This window comes from Lissotriton helveticus, chromosome 8, assembly GCF_964261635.1.
Source record: "Lissotriton helveticus chromosome 8, aLisHel1.1, whole genome shotgun sequence".
NCBI lineage: Eukaryota > Metazoa > Chordata > Amphibia > Caudata > Salamandridae > Lissotriton > Lissotriton helveticus.
Window position 1 is genome coordinate 459,651,539 of NC_136069.1, and position 25,003 is coordinate 459,676,541.

The following is a 25,003-nucleotide window of genomic DNA, read 5'->3' on the forward strand; positions in this document are numbered from 1 at the left end:
ACAACATCCTTGACATTGACGCAACAGGACATTGCACTGCAGCCTTGCCGCATCTTAAAACCAACACATCGCCTCTGCTGCACGACGCATGTTTGACGTGAATCCACGTAACACTCCACAACCAGGATTTAGGGTACTTTGTCCAGCAGGCCTAACTGGATCCCTGTGGCTGACCCGCACTCTATTGTGGCTGCTTGAACTTGTGACTTTGACCAAGTCCGGAGTGACAAGATATTCCCAAATAGCACTTTGTGCTTTTTGGTGCTATAATTCACTAAAAGAATTGAAATTCAATAGCTCCAGTCTACTAATTGGGTTTTTGTAGTTTTGGTCTTCTTTTATTTACTAAAATATCTACCATTATTGTAAACCTGGTGAGAGATCTTTTTGTGTGGAATTTTCACTGTTTTACTGTTTGAAGTGTTGTACAAATACTTTACACATAATCTCTAAGTTAAGCTTGACTGTCTGTGCCAAGCTACCAGAGGGTGAGCACAGGTTAATTTAGGATTTGCCTACCTCTTAGCCAGTCTAGGATTGTGGTTACTCTTTGACCAGGGCACATACACCAGTCAACCAGTAACCGTAGTTTCTAACACAAGCGAATTGCCCTCAACTCCAACAGATCTATGTGCTGCTGAGATTCCGCCAGAGACCAGAGCTTGCAAGATGGTGGCCAAGGTTGGGGTTTGTTCACAAATGGTAGAGCATATCCCTTCTGCATAATCTGAAGCACCCACTTGTCTGATGTATTGGCCGCCCATTGGGGTAGGTGGTGCCCGACCCTGCCACCAACGGTATGGGTGTGCTGAATGCAAGGCAGACCAAAGAGGTTTTGAGACTGCTCTGCTGGGGGGGGATGGAAAGGGACTGGATAGCATCCTTGGTCTAGCTACCACATCCTTTTTAGGATCCGCTACTCCACCCTCAAAAGGACTGGGAATAGGTAGGGCTGGTATTACGGACTTCTGCTGAGGTCCAGGTCGAAAGGGAAAGGCCAAGGGACCTGGTAGTAACCCTACTCTCATGGAAGAGCTCAAGCGCCACATTGGTCTTGTCACCAAATAAGCTGTAGCCTTTAAAAGCATTTCAACCCGTGATGATTGGACGTCCATTTAGAACCCAGTGCACCATAACCAGGCATGAAGACGCAGTGCCACCGTAGAAGTCATCCAAGAAGACTGTAGTGCCCAGACCACACTAATGGCAAACTATGCTGCATCTCTGCTGTTTACCAATGATTGACTGAGGTTGGCACTGCCCTCTTCCGGTAGCATAGGAAGCAGCTGCGCAAAAAGTCCTACTCAATAAATGGAAATATCGCAGTGTTCACCGACCGCAAGGCAAGGCTGGTGGAAGAGAATATGGGCTTCCCTATGGTGTCCAGCCTCTTGGATTCCCTATCCAGTGGAGTGATAGGTAAAGCACTAGGGATGACCTATGCAGTGGAGGCCCACACCACAAGGCTCTCTGGAGAGGGGTGTTGGGAGAGGAAGTCTGGGTCTTCTGTGGTGGGATGATGCAAACTGTGAATCATTCAATGCACAGGAGGCCCTATGCAAAGTTTCGCCCAGGCTCCCAGGAGGATGTCAGTGAGGGTTCCATTTAAGGGGAAGAAGGGCTTAGGGAGCCTGCCCCAAATTGGAGCACCTCTGTCAAAACTTTTGTCTGGACCTCAACAGCAGGCCACTGGAGGTCGAGGACCGCCACCACTCTGCACATCATGGTGGTGAAGGATGCACCTTCCTCCAAAACCTGGCCCAGAGTGGAATGCATGCCAGAGTCCAGGGAAGTGTCCAATCTACTGGGGTCACCCAGCTCCTCGTACCAATTCTCCTCATCAGGGTCCTCCTCCAAGGGACCATACACCTCCTTCTCATCACCTCCTTTCAGGATAATACGGCTTGTCAACTGTAGGGAAATCCAGGGGGTGGCAGGGCCTGGACAGCTCCAGCATCGACCGGCGCTGGGACGACACCAGAATGGCATGGGTGATAACAATAGGCTTGTCAACAAGAGGCATCGGATGGATTGGAGCCAGGGTGGATGGAGGCACCTGTGGCTGAGTCATTCGGATCCAGAAATGTCAAGGGGCACAGGAGCCTTCTTATGCGATGTAACCAGGAAATTCATCACCTGCTTGCAAATCGCTTTCTGGTTCATTAATCTGCACTGGGCACAGGTCTTGGGGTCATGCCCCAACTCCAGGCACAAAGGAAAGACCAAGTCGGGGTCAGACACAGAAACCGCTTGGGGGCAATTCCTGCAAGGTTTGAATCCTGTAGGCTTAGCAGGGGACAAGACAAGAGGGGCAAAGTTCAAGAAAGAAATTAACAAAAGTAATAGAGAAGTGGGTCAAAAAGAGAACCACAGTAGCTCTCCAGAAAAGCGCTATTGGCACGGAAAGAAGGAACTGATGTCAGCGCGCCACGGAGGCAACACAACATCACTTGATGCCAACAACACTGATGTGGAGCCAAACGACACCACTTACCGGTGCACAGAGGTACTGCTCAAGATTTTCCGGATCCAGTCTGATGCCTGGGAAATATTCTAAGTAGAGAAATCTGCAGTTAGAAGTCTTTATCAGACAGAAGATCCCATGGTTTGCAGAGGTTACAGACAGGGTAAATGCTCCCTGTACTCAATCTGAAGCAATGTAGTGACAGCAACATAGGGAGCATCTGATACTCCTGAGATCTAATAGCGCTATGTAATGCTGTGGAAAGAATATAATCAGTAGGCTAGATGAATAAGAGGGCAGTAAAGTTTCAAGGGGAGGATATATGCGAGATGAATGACAAGGGGCAGTGGATAAAGGACCATGGCCCTTCCAGCACCTAACTGGTCAAAACTCCGAAGATAAGCCAACCCTTAACCCCTCCACACTCCTTAATTCACCAATGTACAGCACCTCTTAAATGAAAACTATAAGACAGTCCTCCTGCTCATGTGTAGAATTTGGTGGGGTAGAATACTGCCTAAGCCCTGTTCCAGAGCAGTTGTTATGAGGAAAATAAAGAAGTGATGAATGGACTGCTTGAATTGAACTCAATCCAGTTTTTCATTCCTCCCCCCCCCCCCCCAAACTATATCACTTCAGATTGGAACCAGCTTTATGCAAATCAGCTTGGGTCCTGCTCCCCTCTGAACAGGAACACAAGCAACCCCTGACAGGGTTTCAGCATATTTTAGTCTCTTCAGTATGGTACAGATCAAGTACTATGGCACAGTGAGCACGGGACCCAGGTATAGACATAACTGGTACACTTAGGGCATCGCAATCAGGAAAACAACAAGCATTTGCAATGCAATAGGTCTCGCATTAGGAAAGTTTGAGCTATTGGTTTAGTAAATGACAACTTTTTTATTTATGTGTTAGTTTTGAAAATAGCTAAATTAATCGCTTTGTCATTTACAATGCCAATAGTTATTATAACTTTCGCAAATGTGACACCTATAGCATTTGTAATGCAACATGTTTTGTATTTACGTGACTTAGATGTATTGATATTACAAATGACAATGGCTTTTAATTTTTTTAAATAATTAATACTTAAATAAAAGTGATTGTAATTTATAATGGCAATAGCTGAAAGTTTTGTAAATAACTTTTGTGAAGATTATGTTCAGTGTATTTTATTGTGACAAAAATCAAAGAACAGAAGTGAAATATTAACATTTTTTTTTGACATTTGTAATAAAGCTTGAAACATTGAGAGAACACATTTGAACCAGTTGTTGTTGAATAGTTGCGCAGATTGATGCTGGGGTGGCGCTGAGTGATGCTGTGGTAGTGCCGAGTGGTGCTGTGGTGGTGCTGAGTGATACTGGGATGGTACTGGGATGGTGCTGAGTGGTGCTGATGGGTGCTGAGGGGTGCTGAGGGGTGCTGAGGGGTGCTAAGTGGTGGTAAGTGGTGGTGAGTGGCGCTGAGGTGGTGCCGAGTGGTGCTGCTGAGTGATGCTGTGGTGGTGCTGAGTGATGCTGAGTGGTGCTGTGGTGATGCTGAGTGATACTGGGATGGTACTGGGATGGTGCTGAGTGGTGCTGATGGGTGCTGAGGGGTGCTAAGTGGTGGTGAGTGGCGCTGAGGTGGTGCTGCTGAGTGATGCTGTGGTGGTGCTGAGTGATGCTGTGGTTGCGCTATGGTGGTACTGAGTGGTGCTGTGGTGGTGCTGTGGTAGTACTGAGTGGTGCTGTGGTAGTACTGAGTGGTGCTGTGGTGCTGCTGAGTGATGCTGTGGTGGTGCTGAGTGATGCTGTGTACTATCTACACTGGTTTGCTTGATAAGTGTTATTATGTCTAGGTTTTGACGGCACAGCTGTCAAACAGATCTGTTGCTAACAATATGCAAAGAGTGGGCTCTGGATTCGTTCTCTTCAAACACTGGCTTTCTTTGACCACCAGCCTCTGTCAGCAACGGGCTTGTCACGTCTTGCAGCGGAACATTCATCTCTCACCTATTGGCTATTTGGAGCCGTCCACCTCCTCTCAAATGCATGTAATGAACTACCTAGAGGACTGCTTTACGCCTACAGCCGTCTCTGTCCTCTCTGCTGGTTCCATCCTGTGAGTTTCAGTGGGACAGACTAGCATTGCATGCATCAAAGCAATATATCCAGACCTACTGACTTAGCCAAAGCTTATGTTTTCAGCTTTGATATAATGAATGGTGCACTGCATTAATATTGACACTACGCCACGTGCATTGCCTTTCACAGCAAACTAATAATGCTATCATAGAGTTGGCACAATCATAGCCACACACAACACTATGATCCGTGATGAAGCCACTCACAGATGTCTCTCATATTCAGGCCTCACAGGAAATAATTTTAGACCCACTCCTAGTAGCACCTGACACCAGCCTCCATTTTCTCCCATCAGACCCTTCCTGTTTTCATTTTTAACAACACTCTGGACCAGGTAGCCTGATCTGAAGTGTGTGCTTTCTTTATAGATACTCAGGGACCTATTCACAAAGGTAAATTCGGCTGAAAACAACGTTTATGACTGACTATACCTTACTTGTGTCTGCCAGGAATTCACAAAGTAATTCCTGGCAGGCATAAGCCCATTTACTTGTGAGGCGATCACCGCCACGCGTGCGTAGTTCTACACATCCGTAAATCCCATTCAAAGGGAAGAAAGTTGGTGTTTTAAGTCATGATTAGCCTTGTAAATGTGTGGATGTCAATAAACATGGATGTTTGTCGGCATTCACAAACTTTTCTTCTTCCCCATTCCACCCCGAAAAGGGTCGGAGACTTGCTCCAGTCAAGGGTTGGTGTAACTCCACTTCCATGACGGGAAAGGGAACGAATCACACCCAGATTTGCTGTGAGCATTGGGGAAAGGGTTTCTTGATGGGTACAAACATTTTGCCAAAAATAATAACAAAAAAACTCGAAGGATCCCATTTCCCCTGTGTGGAGACCTCTGCTATTAGAGCTTGGCACAGTAGGACGTAGGACGTGGATCCTACTGGCAATGACACATGATGTATCCAGGATACACATGTCAACCTGAGCGAGGCACGGTCTTCCATACATACTCATGGGAATGTTTGTGAAATCCACAAAGTCGTAAATCTACAGTTGCTTGTAACTGTAAATCAGCGAGCTCAGATTTATGACTGTCTTTGTGACTTAGGCCCTCAGTTATGTCCACCTGATGTAGAGCTGCTCCCAGTCCCTAAAGCTCTGCTAACCCAGGATGGGAGAACTCTGCCTCCCATGTATGAGCTTTTTCCCATGCCTATGTAAGGTATAACGGTAATCTATTGTATCCCCACATCACTGTATTTTGCTGCAATGTGCTCTATACAACGCTCTGCTGCGTCCCTAAGCGATCTCCTATCTAGATATCCAACATAAATGAAAATAATGACAAGCAAGCCATTGATCGAATGTGCACAATGAACAGTATTTGGTGTATTCTTAAGCACATGCTTTTCTAAATTTCTTAAATTGATTTACGTGCTTTTCTCTGAGGCATGCAAATCCTAACTCTACCTTACGAGCAGTAAAAAATAATTTCTTCACCATGTCCAGATATTTCAGGAAAAGTGAACACTACCCCCAAAGACTGCAGGGGGGTCTTCAATTTGGGATTTTAACCCAAATGCAAGCAAGGGGCACCTTCATAATCGTTGACAAAGGCGAGGCATTAAATGATCGCTGAACCGCAACTTGCTGTGAACACCTTCTAACAACTGCTCAATGTCCTAGCTCATATTTTCTAGCCATGGACTGACTGATCAGAGCGTCAATAGGCATCATCTAGGTTGACCAACTGTTGTGTAAAATCTTACCAACGGGGATAACCTGTTCAGCGTAGAGGCAACATCTTCTCGAAAGGAAGAAGATGTCTTGTTCCGATCCGAGAAAGCTTTATAAGCATTGATCATATCTGCACTGAACAAAAGTGACCACTGTGTAATCACCAGATCATTACACAAACCTAGAAAACTAGAAATATCAAAACAAGCCCGCGAAATGGCTGCGAGGAGCGGGGGCGGTCAGAAACCAGCGTCCCGCGAGTGGTGCACGAGGACAAGGCTGGAAGGAGCATGAGCTGTCGCAAAGAGCGCGATGGTAGCGTGTAAGAAACCGAAACCTGTTGTGGGGCGGGACTTCCGTCTTCTGAAGCCCGCGCCCACGGAGTGGCTGGCCAGAGGAGCAACGGTGACGCGGAGGCTGCAGAGTCCGGAAAGGTGCCGATGCGGTGAGTGGGGGGGGTCTCTGTGTGTGTTTGTGTGTGTGCGCTCGTGTGTGTGGGGGTGGCGGGGGGTCTCTGAATGTGTGCGAGTGTCCCGATGCATTGTGCCTGCGTGGGTGTATGTGTGTGTGCGCATGCGTGAGTGTGGCTGTGTGTGATTGAGAGAGGCTGTGAATCTGAGGCAGGGAATGTGCACGGCGCCGTGCGCGCCCACAAGGAGAAATCGGCGCTCGTGCCCATCCCCTGTCTCAGATTCCCAGGAGACTGACAACAATAGTTGTCGAGCTAGACGCATGCTACGCATGCGCACTTCTAGCTCAACCTAAAAACGTGATGGGTGGATTGCCTGAATTAATCTCAGCCACTGGCAGGCACTCTGGGCTACAATTTAGTCCATTTTTTGTGAGCCCACAATGCCACGTTAGACAGGACCCAGACATGTTCGCATCAGTCTTGGTTCTGCTCCAAATTATAACAGTGTAGCTCTAACTGCCAGCCCAGATCCCCTCTCAACAGGAACACAAGCAACCACAGACTGTATTGGGGCACGTCAGTAGAGTCGAGCTTGAGTCCTAAAGTAATTTGCCTAGGAGTTCACAATGGACTGTTCCCATGAGGAGCAGGAGCAGTTCTGTTTTACATAAGGTGGGCCTCTGTCCAGAGTGACACAGGACCCAGACAGATAACTTGTGGTTTAGACTAATTGCAAGCATTCCTCACATCACCTTCTGTGTGCCAATGCCACAGACATGAATAAAACATTATTTTCAAGAACTTTGAAAAAGGCTTTAGACGAAACACAAGAGGGCAATTTCGGAACAGAGCGGGTTGTAATGAAGCAGTTCTTCATTAAGATGGAATAATAAAGTTGAAACGTTGCAATTCAAGAGCTTGTTTTACTAGTTTGTGGATGTGCAAAGGAGGTTATTCTTGTGGGCATTGATAAAAAAAGACGGCGGGTTATCCTCAGTTTTTTCATACCTGAATAGAGAATGTTCCTCTTAATGTATTGCACTCTAGTTAGTGAACGACTACATTCTATCACCTCGGTAGCGCAACACTGTTTTGTGTTGCTTAAAGGAACCTCTGTAAACACTGTCGTCATACACCCTTGAGTGCTCTTCTGTCCTCAGTAATGTTTGCTGTAAATGTTCGGTCTGCCGCAGTTAGGATGCTTCCACAAAGATAAATACTTTATTATCGAGCCAGATGCCTGCGATTCTCCTACAACTCCCCAGTGAAGCCCGCACTAGCAGCCCTCCTCTCTTTCTATCTCTCAAACTCCAGTATCATTCTTTTTTAAGTATCAGTATAATATCGGGAAAAAGAAAATGTATCTATCTAAGGAAACACAGCATACGTGGTTGTGCGTTCATCAGACACAGGTGTTCAACGCTACAGACTGGGGGCATAAATGAAAAGCAGGACTTGATAATTTATGGGGAAAAAACAAAATTCAGCTCACTCTGCCTACTTCGTCAAATAATACACACGTGGGTGGAAAAGGGTGAAAGAGACAGGAAGGATGGGCGGACTTGACAAGCATAACACTGAGTCATGTCTACGGCAAAGCCTATTTAATTACTGATAAACCTGGCTTTACTCGGGGCCCAATGTTGCTTGCTGCAAGGCAGCATGTTCAATAATGGTCCTCTACTGCCCCCAAGTGGTCGTTTCAGGCGAGTTGAAACCGTCTCAGATGAACTCGATAATAAGTATAATAATACGTATTAATAATGTATATAATAAGTACGTTTGAACGGCAGATATGTCTAAATGCAACCAAGCTATCCCAGCCCAGCCTTTACACGCAAATACCAATTGACTTTATACTGTTCAGGCTCCAAGCTTGATCGTTTTTCCCGCCGTGATCCAGGTGAATCACCTGGCAGCGGAGGTCGGAATCTTTATTTAAACGCACGCCGGACTCGCACGAAGAGCTTGTTTTCTGTGATTACTCACGTGGAACGCCCTTTCCATGGTGATTGCGAAGTAGTACTCCCGCCGGGGATACCTGCGCTCGCAGATGAACACGTGGTTGCAGATCCTGCCCTTCTCCCCCGTCTGCTTGGTGAACAGCTTCTTGCCAATCATCTTTGAGGCGAGGTCTTTAGCTTCTTCTGGTCTAAAATAAAAGCAGGGCAACGTCGAATTACAAAGATACATTTATATTTATACATATAGAATATTACACAGGTGGCGGTAGTGGCTATATGTATTTATGGACGGGTCTGTGTCCCGCGAAAAGGCATTTTTTTGCAGTTCGATCAATCTGCATAAAACTTTTCAACAAAAGAGTTTATCCAGTTTGGATTAAGCATAACCAGTTTCATGAACATGTATCAAAAAAGGGAGGTCAAAGAGTGTTTTTTCAACTTTAATTCCCATAGGATTATTTGGTCTCAATTACAGAAAAAATGGGTGAACGTTATTACAACAAACGTGGCACCAAGAAGCTTTAGACTATACTCAAGGAAACTGTCTGTATGGTGTACACCCATTCTGTAGTTAATTTGCATTTTTTTTTAAAAGGTAGCCTTGAAAAGGTTAAAAAGATAGGAGATCCTGGGACAGTTAGTTCATGGAAATCTGCAAACCCTGTTTAACCCCTTCGACGCGCGTGACAAGGTCAGCTCGTCATGGGCGTTACCTGCGCTGCGTGTGTGACGAGCTGACCTTGTCACGTAACAGGGTTTTTGCGAATCGCAGCGCGCAAAACGCTAGCGCGCATGCGGTTAATAGACCTTTCAACTAACCCAAATTAAAAAAATATTAAAATCGGATTGAAAGATTGCCCCTCTCCGCCAGTTGTTGATTTCAGGTTCACAAATCCAAAGTTGCGTCCACGAAGCTCTCTCATTGAGTGAGGGCAACGTGAGAAAAGAGCCAAAACGGGGCATGAGTAGCTTCCTATTGCCTCAGGGGGGTGGGGCTCAAACACACCCGCCCCCCATTCAATTACAATAAAAAGGCCCCGATTTTGCTGTAGGGTCTGCAGACCTCTGAAGGCTCTGGGCAGTAGCGGGAGCTTACTGCCCATCGCAGGTTTGGTTCCCAATGCAGTCTGGACACAGACACAGGTCAAAGGCCATGTGCAGCAGAGGCTGAGCGCAGCCCCTGGCAGAATACTATTTGTATACATAGTTCCCTGAAGTCTCAATAAGGTTAAACACCTTAATTTATAACTAGTTTACATGAAAAACCATGACATACACCATACATTTAGACCTGCTGAGGTTAATATGCTGTAAAAACACGGGTTAACCCAATAAGTCACTGGGACCTGGGTGAGTAAGTAATGCAAACAAAGTGGTCCCAAGTACTATCGATAGATATTATCTTTAATAAATTCAAAAGAAGAATATCACAACATTGTTTTTAATCACAACGTGTACAGTAGAACAAAATTCATAAAATACATCAATACTTAATCACAATTAATGCCCCTGAAGGAAAGGGAAGGGAAGGTAGTGAGTGGAAAGTGAGGAAACTATACAAATGATGAAACACTGGTCATTATGACCTCAATAAAAATTACTAATAATTGATTATGACAAACTAAAAATTGCAATTCATAAAATAATTACTTCGATAAACTCATGCCTCATAGAAACAGAATCATAAATGATATATCAAGAAAGAGGCTGGGAAAAGGAAAGGAGTGTCGACGTTTCGACCCAAATTAATGCAGGTGTACGATGGAACCTTGCTAGAGGGTCTTCATCAGGACAAGGACAAATAAGGGGCAGTCAATCTGCGTAAAAAATTATCAAAGTTAACCATTATTAACTTTGATAATTTTTTACGCAGATTGACTCTCCCAGCCTCTTTCTTGATATATCATTTATGATTCTGTTTCTATGAGGCATGAGTTTATCGAAGTAATGATTTTATGAATTGCAATTTTTAGTTTGTCATAATCAATTATTAGTAATTTGTATTGAGGTCATAATGACCAGTGTTTCATCATTTGTATAGTTTCCTCACTTTCCACTCACTACCTTCCCTTCCCTTTCCTTCAGGGGCATTAATTGTGATTAAGTATTGATGTATTTTATGAATTTTGATCTACTGTACACGTTGTGATTAAAAACAATGTTGTGATATTCTTCTTTTGAATTTATTCAAGATAATATCTATCGATAGTACTTGAGGTTAATATGCTGCTTGCTGCTATTATTAAGGGCATCTCAAGTGTCATGATCTTATAGTGCGATCAAGTGGTTCTAGTGACGACACAAACCATGAGGCTGAAAGTAACTGAAACTTCAAGATGGCAGTATAGAACAAGTTACTTACCTTCAGTAACAATGTATCCGTAAGAGACATTAGTTATAGATTCCTTACCTTAGAATTACCGCCAGGTGTCAGACTGGATCCAGAGAATTTTTTCTTAGCAGTACCCCTGCGTGTCAGTAGGTGGCGTCAGTCAACTTTGCGTCCGGCGTCGCCTGGATGACACTGCGGTGCCTACTTAGATACAACCCCTGCGCGCGGACGTCAGTTCTGACACTAATTAACACACCAGAAGCACAGAGCCATGAAAGACACTGATCAATGTTGCGCCACAACTAGGGCCCTGTAAGGAAGTCCCTATCCCTAGAAATCAGTTCGCAGAGCGGGAAGGTTGGGTGGAGCGGTAAAGAATCTATAACTAACATATGTCTCTTACAGATACATTGTTACCAAAGGTTAGTAACTTGTTCATCTGAAAGAGACAGTTATAGATTCCTTACCTTAGAATAGATACCACAGCAATACCATCCCCGGAGGAGGGACTGCAAACTAAGTTCACACCAGAAAGTTCTGGAGGACAGAATGGGGAAAATAGCCGTCCCTCGGGACTTAGCTGGCCAGGTAGTAATGTCTGGTAAACATGTGCATAGATTCCCACTTGGCCGCCTGAAAGATCTCAAGAAGTGGGATTCCAAGTGTCAATGCAGTGGTTGCTGCAGTAGCCCTATTGGAATGAGCACGCAGCCCCACTGGAGGTTCCTTTTTGTTAAAGCGTAACAGATTTTAATACAAATGACAACTCGAGAGATGGTACACTTTTGAACAGCCCGGCCTTTCTTGGCACCTACATTGCAAACGAAGAGTTGATCATCCGCCCGGAAATCTTTTGTGTGGGTAAGGTAAGACAGCGCACGTTTAGGGTCCACAGATGATGGAGTCTCTCCTCCTCCTTGGAAGGGTGCGGAGGTGGGAAAAAGGTGGGCAAAGTGATAGTTTGTCCTATGTGAAATGGTGTAACCACTTTAGGAAGGTAAAAGGGTTTCGTCCTAAGCACTGCTTTGTCCGGCTGCAAGGAGAAGAAAGGGGGCTAGGAAGATAGGGCCTGAAGCTCACTCACCCTGTGAGCAGAGGTGATGGCAACAAGGAAGGCAGTTTTCGGAGAGAGGAGCCTGAGAGGACGGTTGTGAAGAGGCTCAAAAGGAGCACACACACGATATGTTAGAACAAGATTCAAGTCCCAATGGGGCATTATGAAAGGAGATGGAGGAAAGAGATGAGTAATGCCCTTAAAGAATCTATTTCCAATAGGGGACTTGAATAAAGATGGCTGATCTGGCAGCCTAAAGAAATCGAAATAGCTGCAAGATATCCTTTAAGAGTGCCCAGAGCAGAGCCCTGCTGGGAGAAAGAAAGTATAAAGAAGAGGACCTCAGAAAGAAGGGCAGAAAGGGGATCCACAGCCTTTGCCGTGCACCATGCCAAAAACTTGATGCAAATTTTAAAATACATTGCATGATGTACGCAGAAGACGTAGTAATCTTAGACCTGACCCCATTCGGGCTCCTAAGAAATCTGCTGCCACTTACCAAATATACTGAAGAAAGCTATTTAATCCCAAATGTCACCAAAACAAAAATAGTACCATTTACAGGAAAGAAGAGTTATGTGAAATATAATTGGACATTAGGGGGAAAACCATTGGAAATTGTAAAAGAATATATATATCTCGGGAGAATTTTCACTCAGTCCCTGCACAACCTGCCTCACTTGCAAAAAATGGGTTGAAAAGCAGACGTCCATCTCGGAGCCCTGCAAAGATTGTATTCTTCCACCGGCCAAAGACACTTCTCTTCTTTGTTACAAGTGTATAGCTCTAAAATCCCTGCTGTCTTATCATATGCAATAGAACATATTCCAATCAAAGAATGGAAACAAATTGATATCAAAGAAGGGAAAATCCTCCGGAAACTAACCAGGATGCCGCAAGCTGTGCCTGTTCAAGCTCTTCGGCTAGAATTAGCGATAGACAGCTCTTTTGCCAGAAGTATTACAAATATAATTAGATGGACATATAACCTGGTCCATGCCGATCAAGGAACTTTAAGAGCTCTGTTAAAAATCGAAACACTTGAGCCAGACTCTCCAAAGTATGTGTTTTTTAAAAACGTATGCGCAGCGTTCAAATTATCAACCGTTACTTTGGATATTTTAAAATCTTGGCCACCAGCCCAACTGAAACTCTGCCTAAAGCACCTTACTCCCAGGTTAAGCATGAACTTAGACATGCAACATTGCTCTGAACTCTCAACGTACAAACAGTACGTGGAAACAATAGCTTTTAAAAAAACGCAACAATATATCTTTTTTAATTTAAATCATGGAGTTAGGCGTTGTATTATTCTACTACGACTTGGGATATTACCCCTGAAATCACACACAATCAAATGGTTGCCAAAAGGAAGAGGGTCTAACCTCTGTGATTTATGTAAAGGTGGGGTGCAAGACCTAGAACACGTCCTCTTTGCCTGTCCAAATCTGTCTATTGTTGCCGCAAGGAACAGATACATAACACCGATCAAAACTAAATGCAATATAAATTCTGTTCAGAATTTGATTACCCTTTGTAATGCTCCACCTAATGAATTCGTGTGAATTAATGTGTATAACTTTTTTTAAATCATTTTTAAAATTATATTAGAAAGATAATTTTAATAGCAAAACTGTAATTTTTATTGTTAAAAATGTTGTTGTTCTCGTAAGAGAACTAAATCAAATAAACTTGAAACTTGATCCATCTGTAGGCGTGTACCGTTTTAGTGGAGGGAAGCCTGGCTGCCAAGATGACATTACAAATATCATGTGGAAGGTCAAAAGCTGTCAACTGTCGCAACTCAATCTCCATGCAATGAGGTGGAGGCTGGACACGTTCGGGTTAAGGACCTTCCCCTGTTGCTGTGACAGAAGATTCTCCCGAAGTGGCAGTCTGATCAGAGGATCGATGGCCTGCTCAGGACCTCGGGGTACCAGACTCTTTGTTCCCAGTCCAGAGCCAAAAGAATGACTTGGGACTGGTTGCGCTTGATCTTCTTCAGCACTCTGGGCAGAAGTGGCACAGGTGGAAAGGCATACAGGAGGCCAAAGTTCCACTAGCGACGAAAAGTGTCGCAGAGCGTGCGCGCCTGGGAAACCCCAACGCACAGAACTGTTGACATAGGGCATTCTCTTTGGTGGCGAACAGATCTAACCAAGGCTCTCCCCGCTGCTGAAAGAGACCTTGCACCACCTCCGGGTGAAGACCCCATTCATGATCTACCAGGCACTGTTGGCCGAGTTCGTCCATCCTGGCATTCAGAGAACCTGACAGGTGTTGAACCACCAGGGTCATGCCCTGATGTTCCAGACAATTCAAGAGGCGAAGAGCCTCTTGACATAGTATCCACGACCCCATCCCACCCTGTTTGTTGCAGTACCACATGGCGGGAGTGTCATCTGTGAACACCTGCACCATTTTCCCTTTGCGAGAGGGAAGGAATGCTTTCAGTGCCAGACGGATCGCCCGGAGCTCCAACAGGTTGATATGGAGCCCAGACTACGCCAGAGACCAGACGCCTCTGATCTCCGCCTCTCCCAGGTGGCCACCCCATCTCAGGAGTGACGCATCAGTCACCACTGTTAGGTCTGGTTGGGGAAGTGAGAGGGATCTGCCTCTGACCCAAGTTGTGTTTGTGAACCACCACTGCAGTTCTTATGCAGTTCCCTCTGAGATTTGGACATAGATAGAAAGATTCCCATGATGCTGCGCCCACTGGAACTTCAGGTCACATTGCAGGGCCTGCATAGGCCACCTGGCATAATCCACCAGCAGGATGCAGGAGGCCATGAAGCCCAGCAGACTCTGGGTCATTCTCACCAGAATCCGGGACGAAGGCCGAAACATCGGTATCGTAGCCCGAATATCCCGGACTCGCTGCTTGGGAGGATAGGTCCGAAACTGCAGTGTGTCCAGAACAGATCCGATGAAGGGGAGCCTCTGAGAGGGAGTCAGGTTTGACTTCGGCACGTTGATAGCGAACCCCAGCGAGTGCAGGAGGTCCGCCGTAGTCTGGAGGTGGGAAACGACAGCCTGGGGCGAGCCCGCCTTCAACAGCCAGTCATCGAGATACGGGAAGACTGGTAACCCTGATCTGTGCAGATGAGCTGCAGCCACTGTCATCACTTTTGTGAACTCCTGAGGAGCACTGGTAAGGCCAAAGGTGAGAATGGTGAACTAAAAATGATTGTGGCCTACCGTGAACCGTAGATCGCGTCTGTGGGCTGGCAGGACGGGAATATGGAAATAGGCGTCCTGCAAGTCCAACGCCACCATCCAGTCTCCAGGGTCAAGGGCAGAGGACCTGAGCCAATGTGAGCATTTTGAACTTCTCCTTCCGGAGGAAGCGTTTGAGAGCCTTGAGGTCCTACAATAGTACGCTGGCCTTTGTCCTTCTTGGGCACCAGAAAGCAGCGGAATAGCAACCACGACCTACTGCTGGCACAGGGACCCTCTCGATAGCTCCCATGGCCAAGAGAGCTGAGACTTCCTGGCAGAGAAGAGCCAAATGATCATGGAGGGAGGGCTAGTCTCGAAGGGGAAGGAGTAGCCTCTTCGTACTATTTGCAAAACCCACCAGTCCGACGTGATGGATTGCCAGTGAGGGAGGTAATGGTGAATCCTGCAGCCCACTTGCCACTGATGGGACTGGAACCTTGGACTAGGAGGGTTTAGAGGCTGCGGCAGGTGGGAAAAGGTGGACTGGCAAATGCCGCTGGCTCCCAAACCCGCGAGGTTGCTTGTCCCCACGCAGAGGCTGGGCAGCTTGCGTGAACCAGTGGCTAGGCTGGGCCGGACGTAGCTGGGTGCCCCTTCCATAGTAACGAAAGGGGCGAAAAGCAGACTGGAGTGGTGGCGAAGACGCAGGGAGGCCCAAAGATCTGGCTGTAGCCCACGAATCTTTAAAGCGCTCCAACGCCGAGTCTGCTCTGTCGCCAAAATGACGATGGTCATCAAAGGGCATGCCCAGTAAAGTTGACTAGACATCCCCCGAAAAAACAGATGTCCTCAACCAGGAGTAGCGCCTAAGGGCTACCGACTTGGCAATCATTCTAAGCTGAGAGTCAGTGGCATTCAGTCCACATCTGATTGTGAATTCAACTGCGTCTCCCCCATCCGCCACTGCCTGGGTGAGAATAGCCCAGGCCTTCTCCGGGCACTGAGGCAGCATCTGCGCAACCGTATCCCTTGTAGTGTGGGAGTATCTGTCCAAGAGGCATGCTGTATTCACGGACCGCAGTGCCAAGCTGGAGAAAATGAACATGCGCTTCTCAAGATGATCCAGCTTCTTGGATTCCCTACCTGGGGGAGCAGAAAGGAAATGGGTTCAGAGGAGGTTGCCGCAGGCTGAAGCACCTCTGTCAGGAGGTTAGTCCTGACTGCCACTGAAGGGAGCTCTAGGCCCAAGGCCTCAGCCGCCCTTTGCACCACCGCAGCGTAGGACACTCCCTCCTCTGTAGCCACAGTAGGGGGTGAAAGCATGCCATGGTCTGGAGAAGTGTCCAGACCACCGGCGTCACCCAGGTCCTCTCTCCAGTCCGGTTCTTCTAGCTGGTCTGCTAAAGGGTCCAGCGACCCCTCCCAGTCCTCATCACCACCTTCTGGGCGGCAGGGAAAACCAGGGATGAACAGGGGAACAAAAGTACCCTCCGACGTCGGTCCCACTTCAGGTTCATCTTGGGGGTGAGGATGGGGATGGCGCCGGTCCTGCCCCCGGCCAGTGAAGGGGGCATCATTGGGATCTGCGCTGGGGAAGGTCGAGTAAGATCCACCGGCATCAATCCGGATCCAGGCTGGATCCATGGGGGCCCACTGGGGCCTGAGCCACCGACATCAAAGCCCCAGGACCCCCGACCAGATCCGCAGGGCCCGCTGGCGGAGGCGGGCTGCCCAAAGACTAGGTGGAGGGCCTCGTAAAATTTGCAAAGTTCGGCAGGGGATGCTCGGGCTCCCAGAAATGGACAGAGGCTTGGAGTCGTCCCTGAAATAGGCACCGGAGATGGAGCCTTAGAGCGATGACGATAGGGGTGTCGCGTCAGCCGACCGACTCGGAGAATGCAAAGTGCGCCGGTGCTTCTTCGCCGCCTTCTTCTTGGACTTAACCGAAGACCTCGAGGACTTGGAGTGCGACGAGGTGTGGTGGCTCTGCGATCGGCCTCGAGACCTTCCTCTCGAACGAGAACGTGAACAATGCGGAGCTGACCGCTGGCCTCTAATAACTTTCGGGACCGTTCCCGTAAAGACGTTGGATACATGGCCCAGCAGTCAGAGCATGACGTCGGGTCATGGTCGCGCGCCAGACACCAAAGACACAAGAGGTGTGGAGCCATCACAGACATCAGCTTGGGACAGGAGTCGCAAGGCTTGAACCCGGTCTGGCGTTGGGACAGCCCTCGCGCACCAGGTGTCAAAACCTCGAAAAAGAAGTTGACAGAACGTCGAAAAAGGCTAGTGAAAAAATTACTAAGGGGTAGCTTTCTCTGGATCTGCACTAGGCTGGTGCAGAAAAAATATAACTGACGTCAGGGCGCAGGGGCGGCGTCTAAGTAGGCACCGCAACGTCATCCCGGCGACCACGATGCAGACAGCGGACGCAGTCGACCGAAGCCACCTACCAACGCGCAGGGGTACTGCAAAGAAAAAATTCTCCGGATCCAGTCTGACGCCTGGGGGAAATTTTAAGGTAAGGAATCTATACCTGTCTCTTTCAGATGAACCATATTAGTCATATTTGGGTCTCATAGCTCAGGGGAATGATGCATTCATTCCAAGAATCTGTATTTTAATCTCATGGACACAGGTTTCAACTGAGGCAGGTCAATTTATTCTTTCCTCCTTCCGAAGACGGAAAAATTACTAATATTGAGTTAGATAACCATGTGTGATTCAGTACTAAGATGCCCCAGGGATGAACGTGTGCTCTACAAGTACACGTTTTGTTATCAGGTATGTATTTATTCTATTGCGTGTGTACTGGGTTTTTTTCAAACTGGGAATCAGCTGAAAATAGTTGAAGTAAAATACTGATTATACTGTTTGTTTGCGGGAAATAACGAGAAGAGAACAATACTTCACTAAGTAGAATTTTTTGTAATAAACACCCTTTGTGTTATAAAGATGTTGTGCCTCTAGAAGGGCTTCATCGTTATAGCCGTTCGCATCAAGGTGCACCTTATCAACAGCCATGGTATGGAAGAATAAAGTTTAGGGTTTTTTTATACACCTTTTATGTAGAGACGGTTGACAGAACAGTGGACAGTAAATCTATGAAATTCTGTGATTGGGCATGAAAGTCATAATCATCGATTTACTGCTCTTACCACTTGATAGGTCACATAATTTACATAGTTTAAAAAAATGGATGCAAATAATATTTCAGTACAATGTCCTGCATAATGCCACATTAATTATCTAATCTTTCAGCATCATTTAGATAACGTTGACTCTTCATTTGGTACTCTGGTTCTGCTTAAATCGGAGTGGCTACAAAAATTATAAAGGCTCTGTAGTTTGATTTGGGGTGCTCTTATGCTGATGAAACTCATTTCACAAGCACCCACGAAATAGTTTTATTTCACAGGCACCCATGAAATAGTTTCTGAATAAAGTTTTGGTTTAATATAACTACATTTTGTGCAATAATAGCATGCAAGTGTGTATATATATATATATATATATATATATATATATATATATATATATATATATATATATATATATATATATAAATAAACACGCACACACACGGAGAGAGAGAGGGGGGGACTGGTGCAGTGTACTGGGTTATCAATAAGCATCTAAATATTCAACTGAAAAAACAACAAATTGATACTTAATAAATAGCAAAATAATGTATTTACAAGTATTTTAGCAACCATCCTTTCTTGAGGCCATCTTCTAATTAATCATTTCTAAACTTGAAATACAAACTAGCATTTTCGTAGCTCCACATACTGTCAGCTTGTTGTTGAATTGCAGCTCACATCTCAATCAGTGAAGCATAGTTTCAAGTTTATTCTAATACCAATAAGCCTCATTGTTGGAGCAGAGAATAAAACAATGTGTATTCCATTCCTTTTCAGTTTGAGTTTGAAAATCATTATACTTAGGATAACATTTGGTCTCCATGAATAACAGACAGAATAGACACGGCAGTAACGGTTGAAAAGACAGATGGGGTTGTATAGATGGAGTTACACAAACAGACATTTTGTGATCAAGGCTAGTTTTAGACAAAATACTTTGAGGTTTATATTTTTCAGCTCTGCATTATTAAAAAAATTGACTGCAAGCTTCTGTAGGAAAATCGTTTTTTGTTTTGCTAATAACTTTGGCACTCTTTGACGACTCTTCACAAAATGTTGAAAAATAGTTTGCCAGTCACGTCAGCTGCTGTCTGGAAAGTTTCCAGGTCATCCTTCACGAGGAGAAGGAGAATAAGGAGAAGTCCCAAAACACATTCTCGCCATGCAATATCCCATAGGGATATTAAACATGATTATAGCCGGACAAGCTCATAGGAACTACACCAAATTTGGCACAAACCTAGATCTTGGTCCAAAAAACAGACCTTGTTGTAATTTGGTGTATTTCTTTTTAGTAGTTTTGGAGTTATTAAAGTAAAAAGTTTTAAGTATATCTAGAGACGTGGATCCAACGCGGATCTGGGAAGATTCATGTGCCAACAGCAATGCTGTGATTGGCTGACCGCAAACGGAGAGGAAAGTTATGGCTGCCATTCTGTTAATCAAGGCTTAACTTCCAGCGGGGAAAATAAAATTGAAAAGTGATTCAAGTAGTCATGGTAGAAGTACACTGGCCTCATGGGACTAATAGCGGTGACTGAGGGACCCCTCATAAGTAAGAAATTGCCCAAAATCTTTTTTTTTTTTAGGTGCCCAAGGATCCGCGGATCCAGACCCCAATTAAAAAAAAAACATTCACAGACTCACACACTCGCTCACAAACACAACCATTTGCGCACCCCTTAAAACACCAACACAACCACTCACACACCTCTCGATACACCCATACATCCACTCACACACCCACTCCAACCCACATTCAGTCACACACACACCCACAAAGACACACACACACCCATGCAACAAGGACATTATAGTTAGGAAATACAATTTTAAAAACCTTAAAAATTCACTGAAAAAAAACAAAGGTTACAGGTATGTTATAATTAAACAAAAGGATTGTTATAGTTAGTTACGCACACAAAACCACAGAAATTCTGCAGTTATAATTATCTCAAGAAACTATAACTTGTGCCCTGGGGTACCTATAACTCGCGCCCTTGCCATGCACTGCCAATTACCCCACATATTACATCACTCATCATGACATCTTCTATGACATCATTGATAATATCACTGCAACACTTGCAATGAAATTACTGATGAGAAAATTGTGCTTGGTGGGGGAAAGAGTTATAGTTACTTGAGATAACTATGACTGCTTATTTCTGTGTTTTTTGTGTGTGTAAAATCTGAACCAAACTAGAACGTCCCTGTAACCTTTGGTATTTTCAGTGGGGTGTGTATATACACACACAAACACACACACACACTTTTGGCTATGTTCACTACGAGGAATGGGATTGAACTCTTGCACATGTGCACATTCATTTCGAAAGTAATCCAGGTCAGTGTTCGTTGGCCTATCTTGGTTTTCATTTCATTTTTCTCTTTATTTTTCCATTTATTTATTTTCCCCTCACATATGAATACCACCTTTAGAGATTTCTACTTTTTATTACTTTTCCATTTTTAATGACTATTGGATATATTTTCCCAAAAATGCAGGCTTGCCAAGGGCAGACTTAGTAGTTTTGCCATTACTGGTTTCTTTACAGTTGAAGCCTTCTGTGTCCTTCTGTTTCCTCTTCCCTCTCCTTTTCTTTTGCTTTGATTGAAGTTTCCCCTATTGTCTTCGCCGATACTTTTCGGATATTGTTTTTACTACTAAACATTTCTATTTGGGGTTGTCTTATTTCTTGCACGATGTATTGAAAAATTCGCAGAGTTCGCGTTCTGGACCCGGGAAACGGCACTGGGATGGAGGGAACAAATCCCACCATGTTATAATACCCTCAAGGTTGGTTATATCATCTGATGCCAGGGGTTAGTTGCAAGGGTAATAATATATGAGGACATGAGTTGTGGGAGGAATAATGACCAGATTCCCAAAAAAAAAAAAAAGAGAACTTACGAATAGACAATCTTTACTCCTCCTTTTAGACCACCTTCAAATGTCCCTTTTCCTCTGCCACCCGCGAGCACCTGAGCTTTCACGACAAGATCCTTGGAACCTAATAAAAAAAGGGAAAATGTAATTAAATATAAGATTTACGATCTAAAGATATACGAAAACACCCAGCGCGAGTCATCAACAGCGATTCAGAAAGGGAAAACAACAAGACACTTCACACTGACCTTTTCAGAGCAGTACTAAACACGAAAAATGAAGCACAAGTGCTCCGCGGACTGAAGGCCACAGACAGTTCTTAGGTATCAGTTGTTGATGGAGTGACGAGGCCAGCTTTTGTCAGCAGTGTGCTGTGGTTCCATGTATCCTCACTTACTTAGGCATTGCCGTTGGGACTTGCCCCCATGTCAGCAACTCATGTTTTTCAGCTAACTGCTCTAGAGCACCCTGGATCGTGTAGGCCTATGCCTATAACGCTTTCAATGGGGGAAATGTATTTATTATCAGCTTCATATAGCGAGGACTACACCCAGTAAGTGACAACACTCATTACACTGAGTCCGTTTATATGTTACATGTTCCAAACATGCTCATTCCGTAAATATATATAAAGTAGGAAAGCAGACTTTTAAACCGAATATGCACATTCCAGATACGTAGAATTGGGGCTTGATATAAATAATGTGAAAAAAATAACATCACAATCAACAAGAAAGTAAATAGAATGGCACACACAGAAATGAGGTGAATAAACAATGCATAAACAAGGAGACTTTAATCAGCCATTGATACTTAATTACTTGTATCATCCATAGACAGGGAGTCTATGGAAACGGTCATGTGTGAACACATTCTATAATTAAAACTGGATAAAGAGACTTTTCAGCTCTTATTATATAGTTTCTTAGGGGTTGTCCAAATGTCTATCGATGCGATCCAGACCATGGGTGAACTCCTCAATAAGGACGGCTTTAGGGTCTCTGTCTTTTCTTTTTCTCTCTATCTACCTATATCTATATATATTTCCTGTAGGAAGAATGACCAGAGTCCACTAGGAATTGGATGACTATCTTCCTCTGGGATGAAGGGTTTAATATATCTCACTATTGTCTGAGATAACATTGGGCGCATTTGACCAAAGAGATTGGGTGCAACTGTAGATTCAGATTCTAGTGACCATACTTATGGGTTTGGTTTGAGAAGACTGTCTGCTATTCATGTCTTCAAGTTACATATGCATGATCTGCGTTGCTGCAGGCTACTGGCTGAGGATGTGTAGTTAGGTGGATTGAAACACCTAGATTTACAACCTAGATTTAAATTGTGGACAAAAGATACACTCTGGGAAATGGTATAGGTCCATAAGCTACTCCTGAAGGTCACACAGGAGGATGAAGGTTAAATCTCTCGTTGTGATAGAATGATGCTTAATGGTTGATAGGGAGGAGAAAAGGTGAGGAACTCTAATCTCAAAAAGCCATATATGTAAATAGATCAAGATACAATCACTCCAAATTGTGTTCTAGATTTTTTTATTAAGACAATCCGCCTCTTCTTCCTCTACATATAAAACAGTCTTGCATTAGTAGACGGTGACAGCCTACATGGTCCTTGTGCTACAGTGCACAGTACTGGTCAATCAGGGAAATTTGACAGGAGAACAGAGGGCATTATTTTGACACAACATAAAGGGCTATAGAGGTAAAGTATGGCATAGGACCAACAGCCTGGCATCAACTGCATTCTCTTCCAGTTCCTGCTTGCAATGGACACAGCCTAAATGTGTTTGTCGACCACTACTCCATGCACTTGGAAAAGAGGCACCAGAGACAAACTGCCGGGACGCTGACACCACCTGGAATCAGTAACAGTGTCTGACCCACCCATGCACCCACAGATTCTTGCAAGATTTTAAAAGTCCAGGAAGTCACTTCCTGGTGTGATGTAGGACTGGAGGTTGTCGCTCCCTACCCTCTCATATTGACCCTTAACCTGCCGGCAATTCAGCCACGGCCAGCCCCAAGAGGCAGGCAATCAGCTCTCAGTGCTCAGTGATGGTGGCTGAGACAGAGGTTTGGTGGGGAGTGCAGTGATCTCACCAGCAGAGCTGACACTGGTGCGGCTTGTGGCTGAGGCAGCAGCCAATCTGACTTTCTGAATATAGATTGATTCAGCCTGGCCTACTACTGGTAACTGTCTGAGAACTCTCACCACACCCTGCCATAAGCGGCTACGACCACCGCTTGCTCTAAATAGCGCCCTGCGAACTGAATCATCCATATCAGCACCAATCAACCACATTACTTTTGCAACCAAAATGAGTTGCCAGTAACTCCAAAAGCCAAGAAACAAAAGCAGGGCCAACCAACCGAGCCAATGAGCAAAGGGCAACCTCTGTAGAAGTTAATTACTAGTTATTAAACTAATTAAGTTGCAGCACCAAGAAATGGTCGATAACTTAAGCAACACTAATAGATTGAGTGACCTGCAAACAAAGCTCAGAGGACCAAGCAATCTCAAGCAGTCAGACTTGATTGAACAACCCCAAACACACCCCTGGTTTCTCATCTTAATACCCCTCAACCAAGCAATAGCAGGCAACCAAAGTATTGCATCCAAGCTTAAGTGATCAGGAGATCTGTTGGGAGACCATTAAGTCAACTAGATCAAGTCAAGTCTATTCCTATAGCGGAGAAGTCAGCATAACCGACGACGGTTAGAGCCAGTAAAAAGACAAATTAGACAAGCAAAGCATGATATCGGGAATGAAACTGCCCATCCCATTAATAGAGCCAAAAGCAAAGAAATTGAAAATAATAAACGAACAGCATAACACAATGAGTCTGAACAACCAAACTACCCTAGAGCAACTGATTTGATAACAGACGCACTATCAACCTCTCCAAAACCAGGGAGTGCTGTAAAGGCTTCAGCTCCAACAACTCTCACAAATTCTAAACCACACGATTCTCATATTGATGACATACATAGCAAAGAGCAAATCATTTCAGCTATAGAACCTAACCAAAACAAGGAGAGTTCAAAGCCAAGAACTACACAACAGACAACGATCAAGGCTTGCTTAAACTTAGCTGAACTTAAATATCATAACGTCTGAAATAAACACAATGCCATCAACTACACTTACAAACACTACTTCTTCTGAACATTAATCAATTCATGGCCATGAAGAAGTAGAATTTGGAGCACAAGTAAATAACTTATAATCGACAGACAGCCGTGAGGAGGTACAGGGTGGAGCATATGCACTAGCAAACAACTCAGAACGGGCTTGGTAAATTCTCTAGATAAAAAAGAGCTCCTGGTTGACCTAGACGGGTACATACCAGCATAGCACCATGCACATCCTTTCCTTTAAGACTAGGGAGCAAAGGAATCACTGTAGCCCCACTAGCACTCTCACCATGCAAAAGATAGACTAACACCACAGGCATATCCTGCTCTAAACGCCATAAGAGCCATAAATGCCACCTTCTCAAAAATCGCAGTCAGTCTTGAAGCCCAGTCTAGTCACAGGAGTTAATAAAAACATTAAAAAAATTAAAATATTTTACGAATCCAACAACAACCAAAACAATCCTAAAAATTGCAAGAGATTATACAGATTTTTACCCACAAAATCAATAATCTCTCTAGAGTAGACAACATAATTGATTTATTTCAATTATTGTTCATGAAAATATGCTTAAATCAACCCACTGTAGCTGCTTCGTCCA

At 44.8% G+C, this 25,003-nt stretch overlaps 1 protein-coding gene across 1 annotated transcript in view; it reads right to left on the minus strand.

Moving 5' to 3' along the window:
• SUCLA2 (succinate-CoA ligase ADP-forming subunit beta) overlaps positions 1 to 25,003 on the minus strand; it is a 498,521-nt gene that overhangs the window by 294,632 nt on the left and 178,886 nt on the right. The window contains exons 3-4 of the mRNA XM_078657329.1: positions 21,270 to 21,369; positions 8,687 to 8,849 (exon numbers count right to left, since the gene is read on the minus strand). Coding sequence (XP_078513455.1) covers positions 8,687 to 8,849; positions 21,270 to 21,369 — 263 coding nt within the window. The remainder of the gene's footprint in view (positions 1 to 8,686; positions 8,850 to 21,269; positions 21,370 to 25,003) is intronic.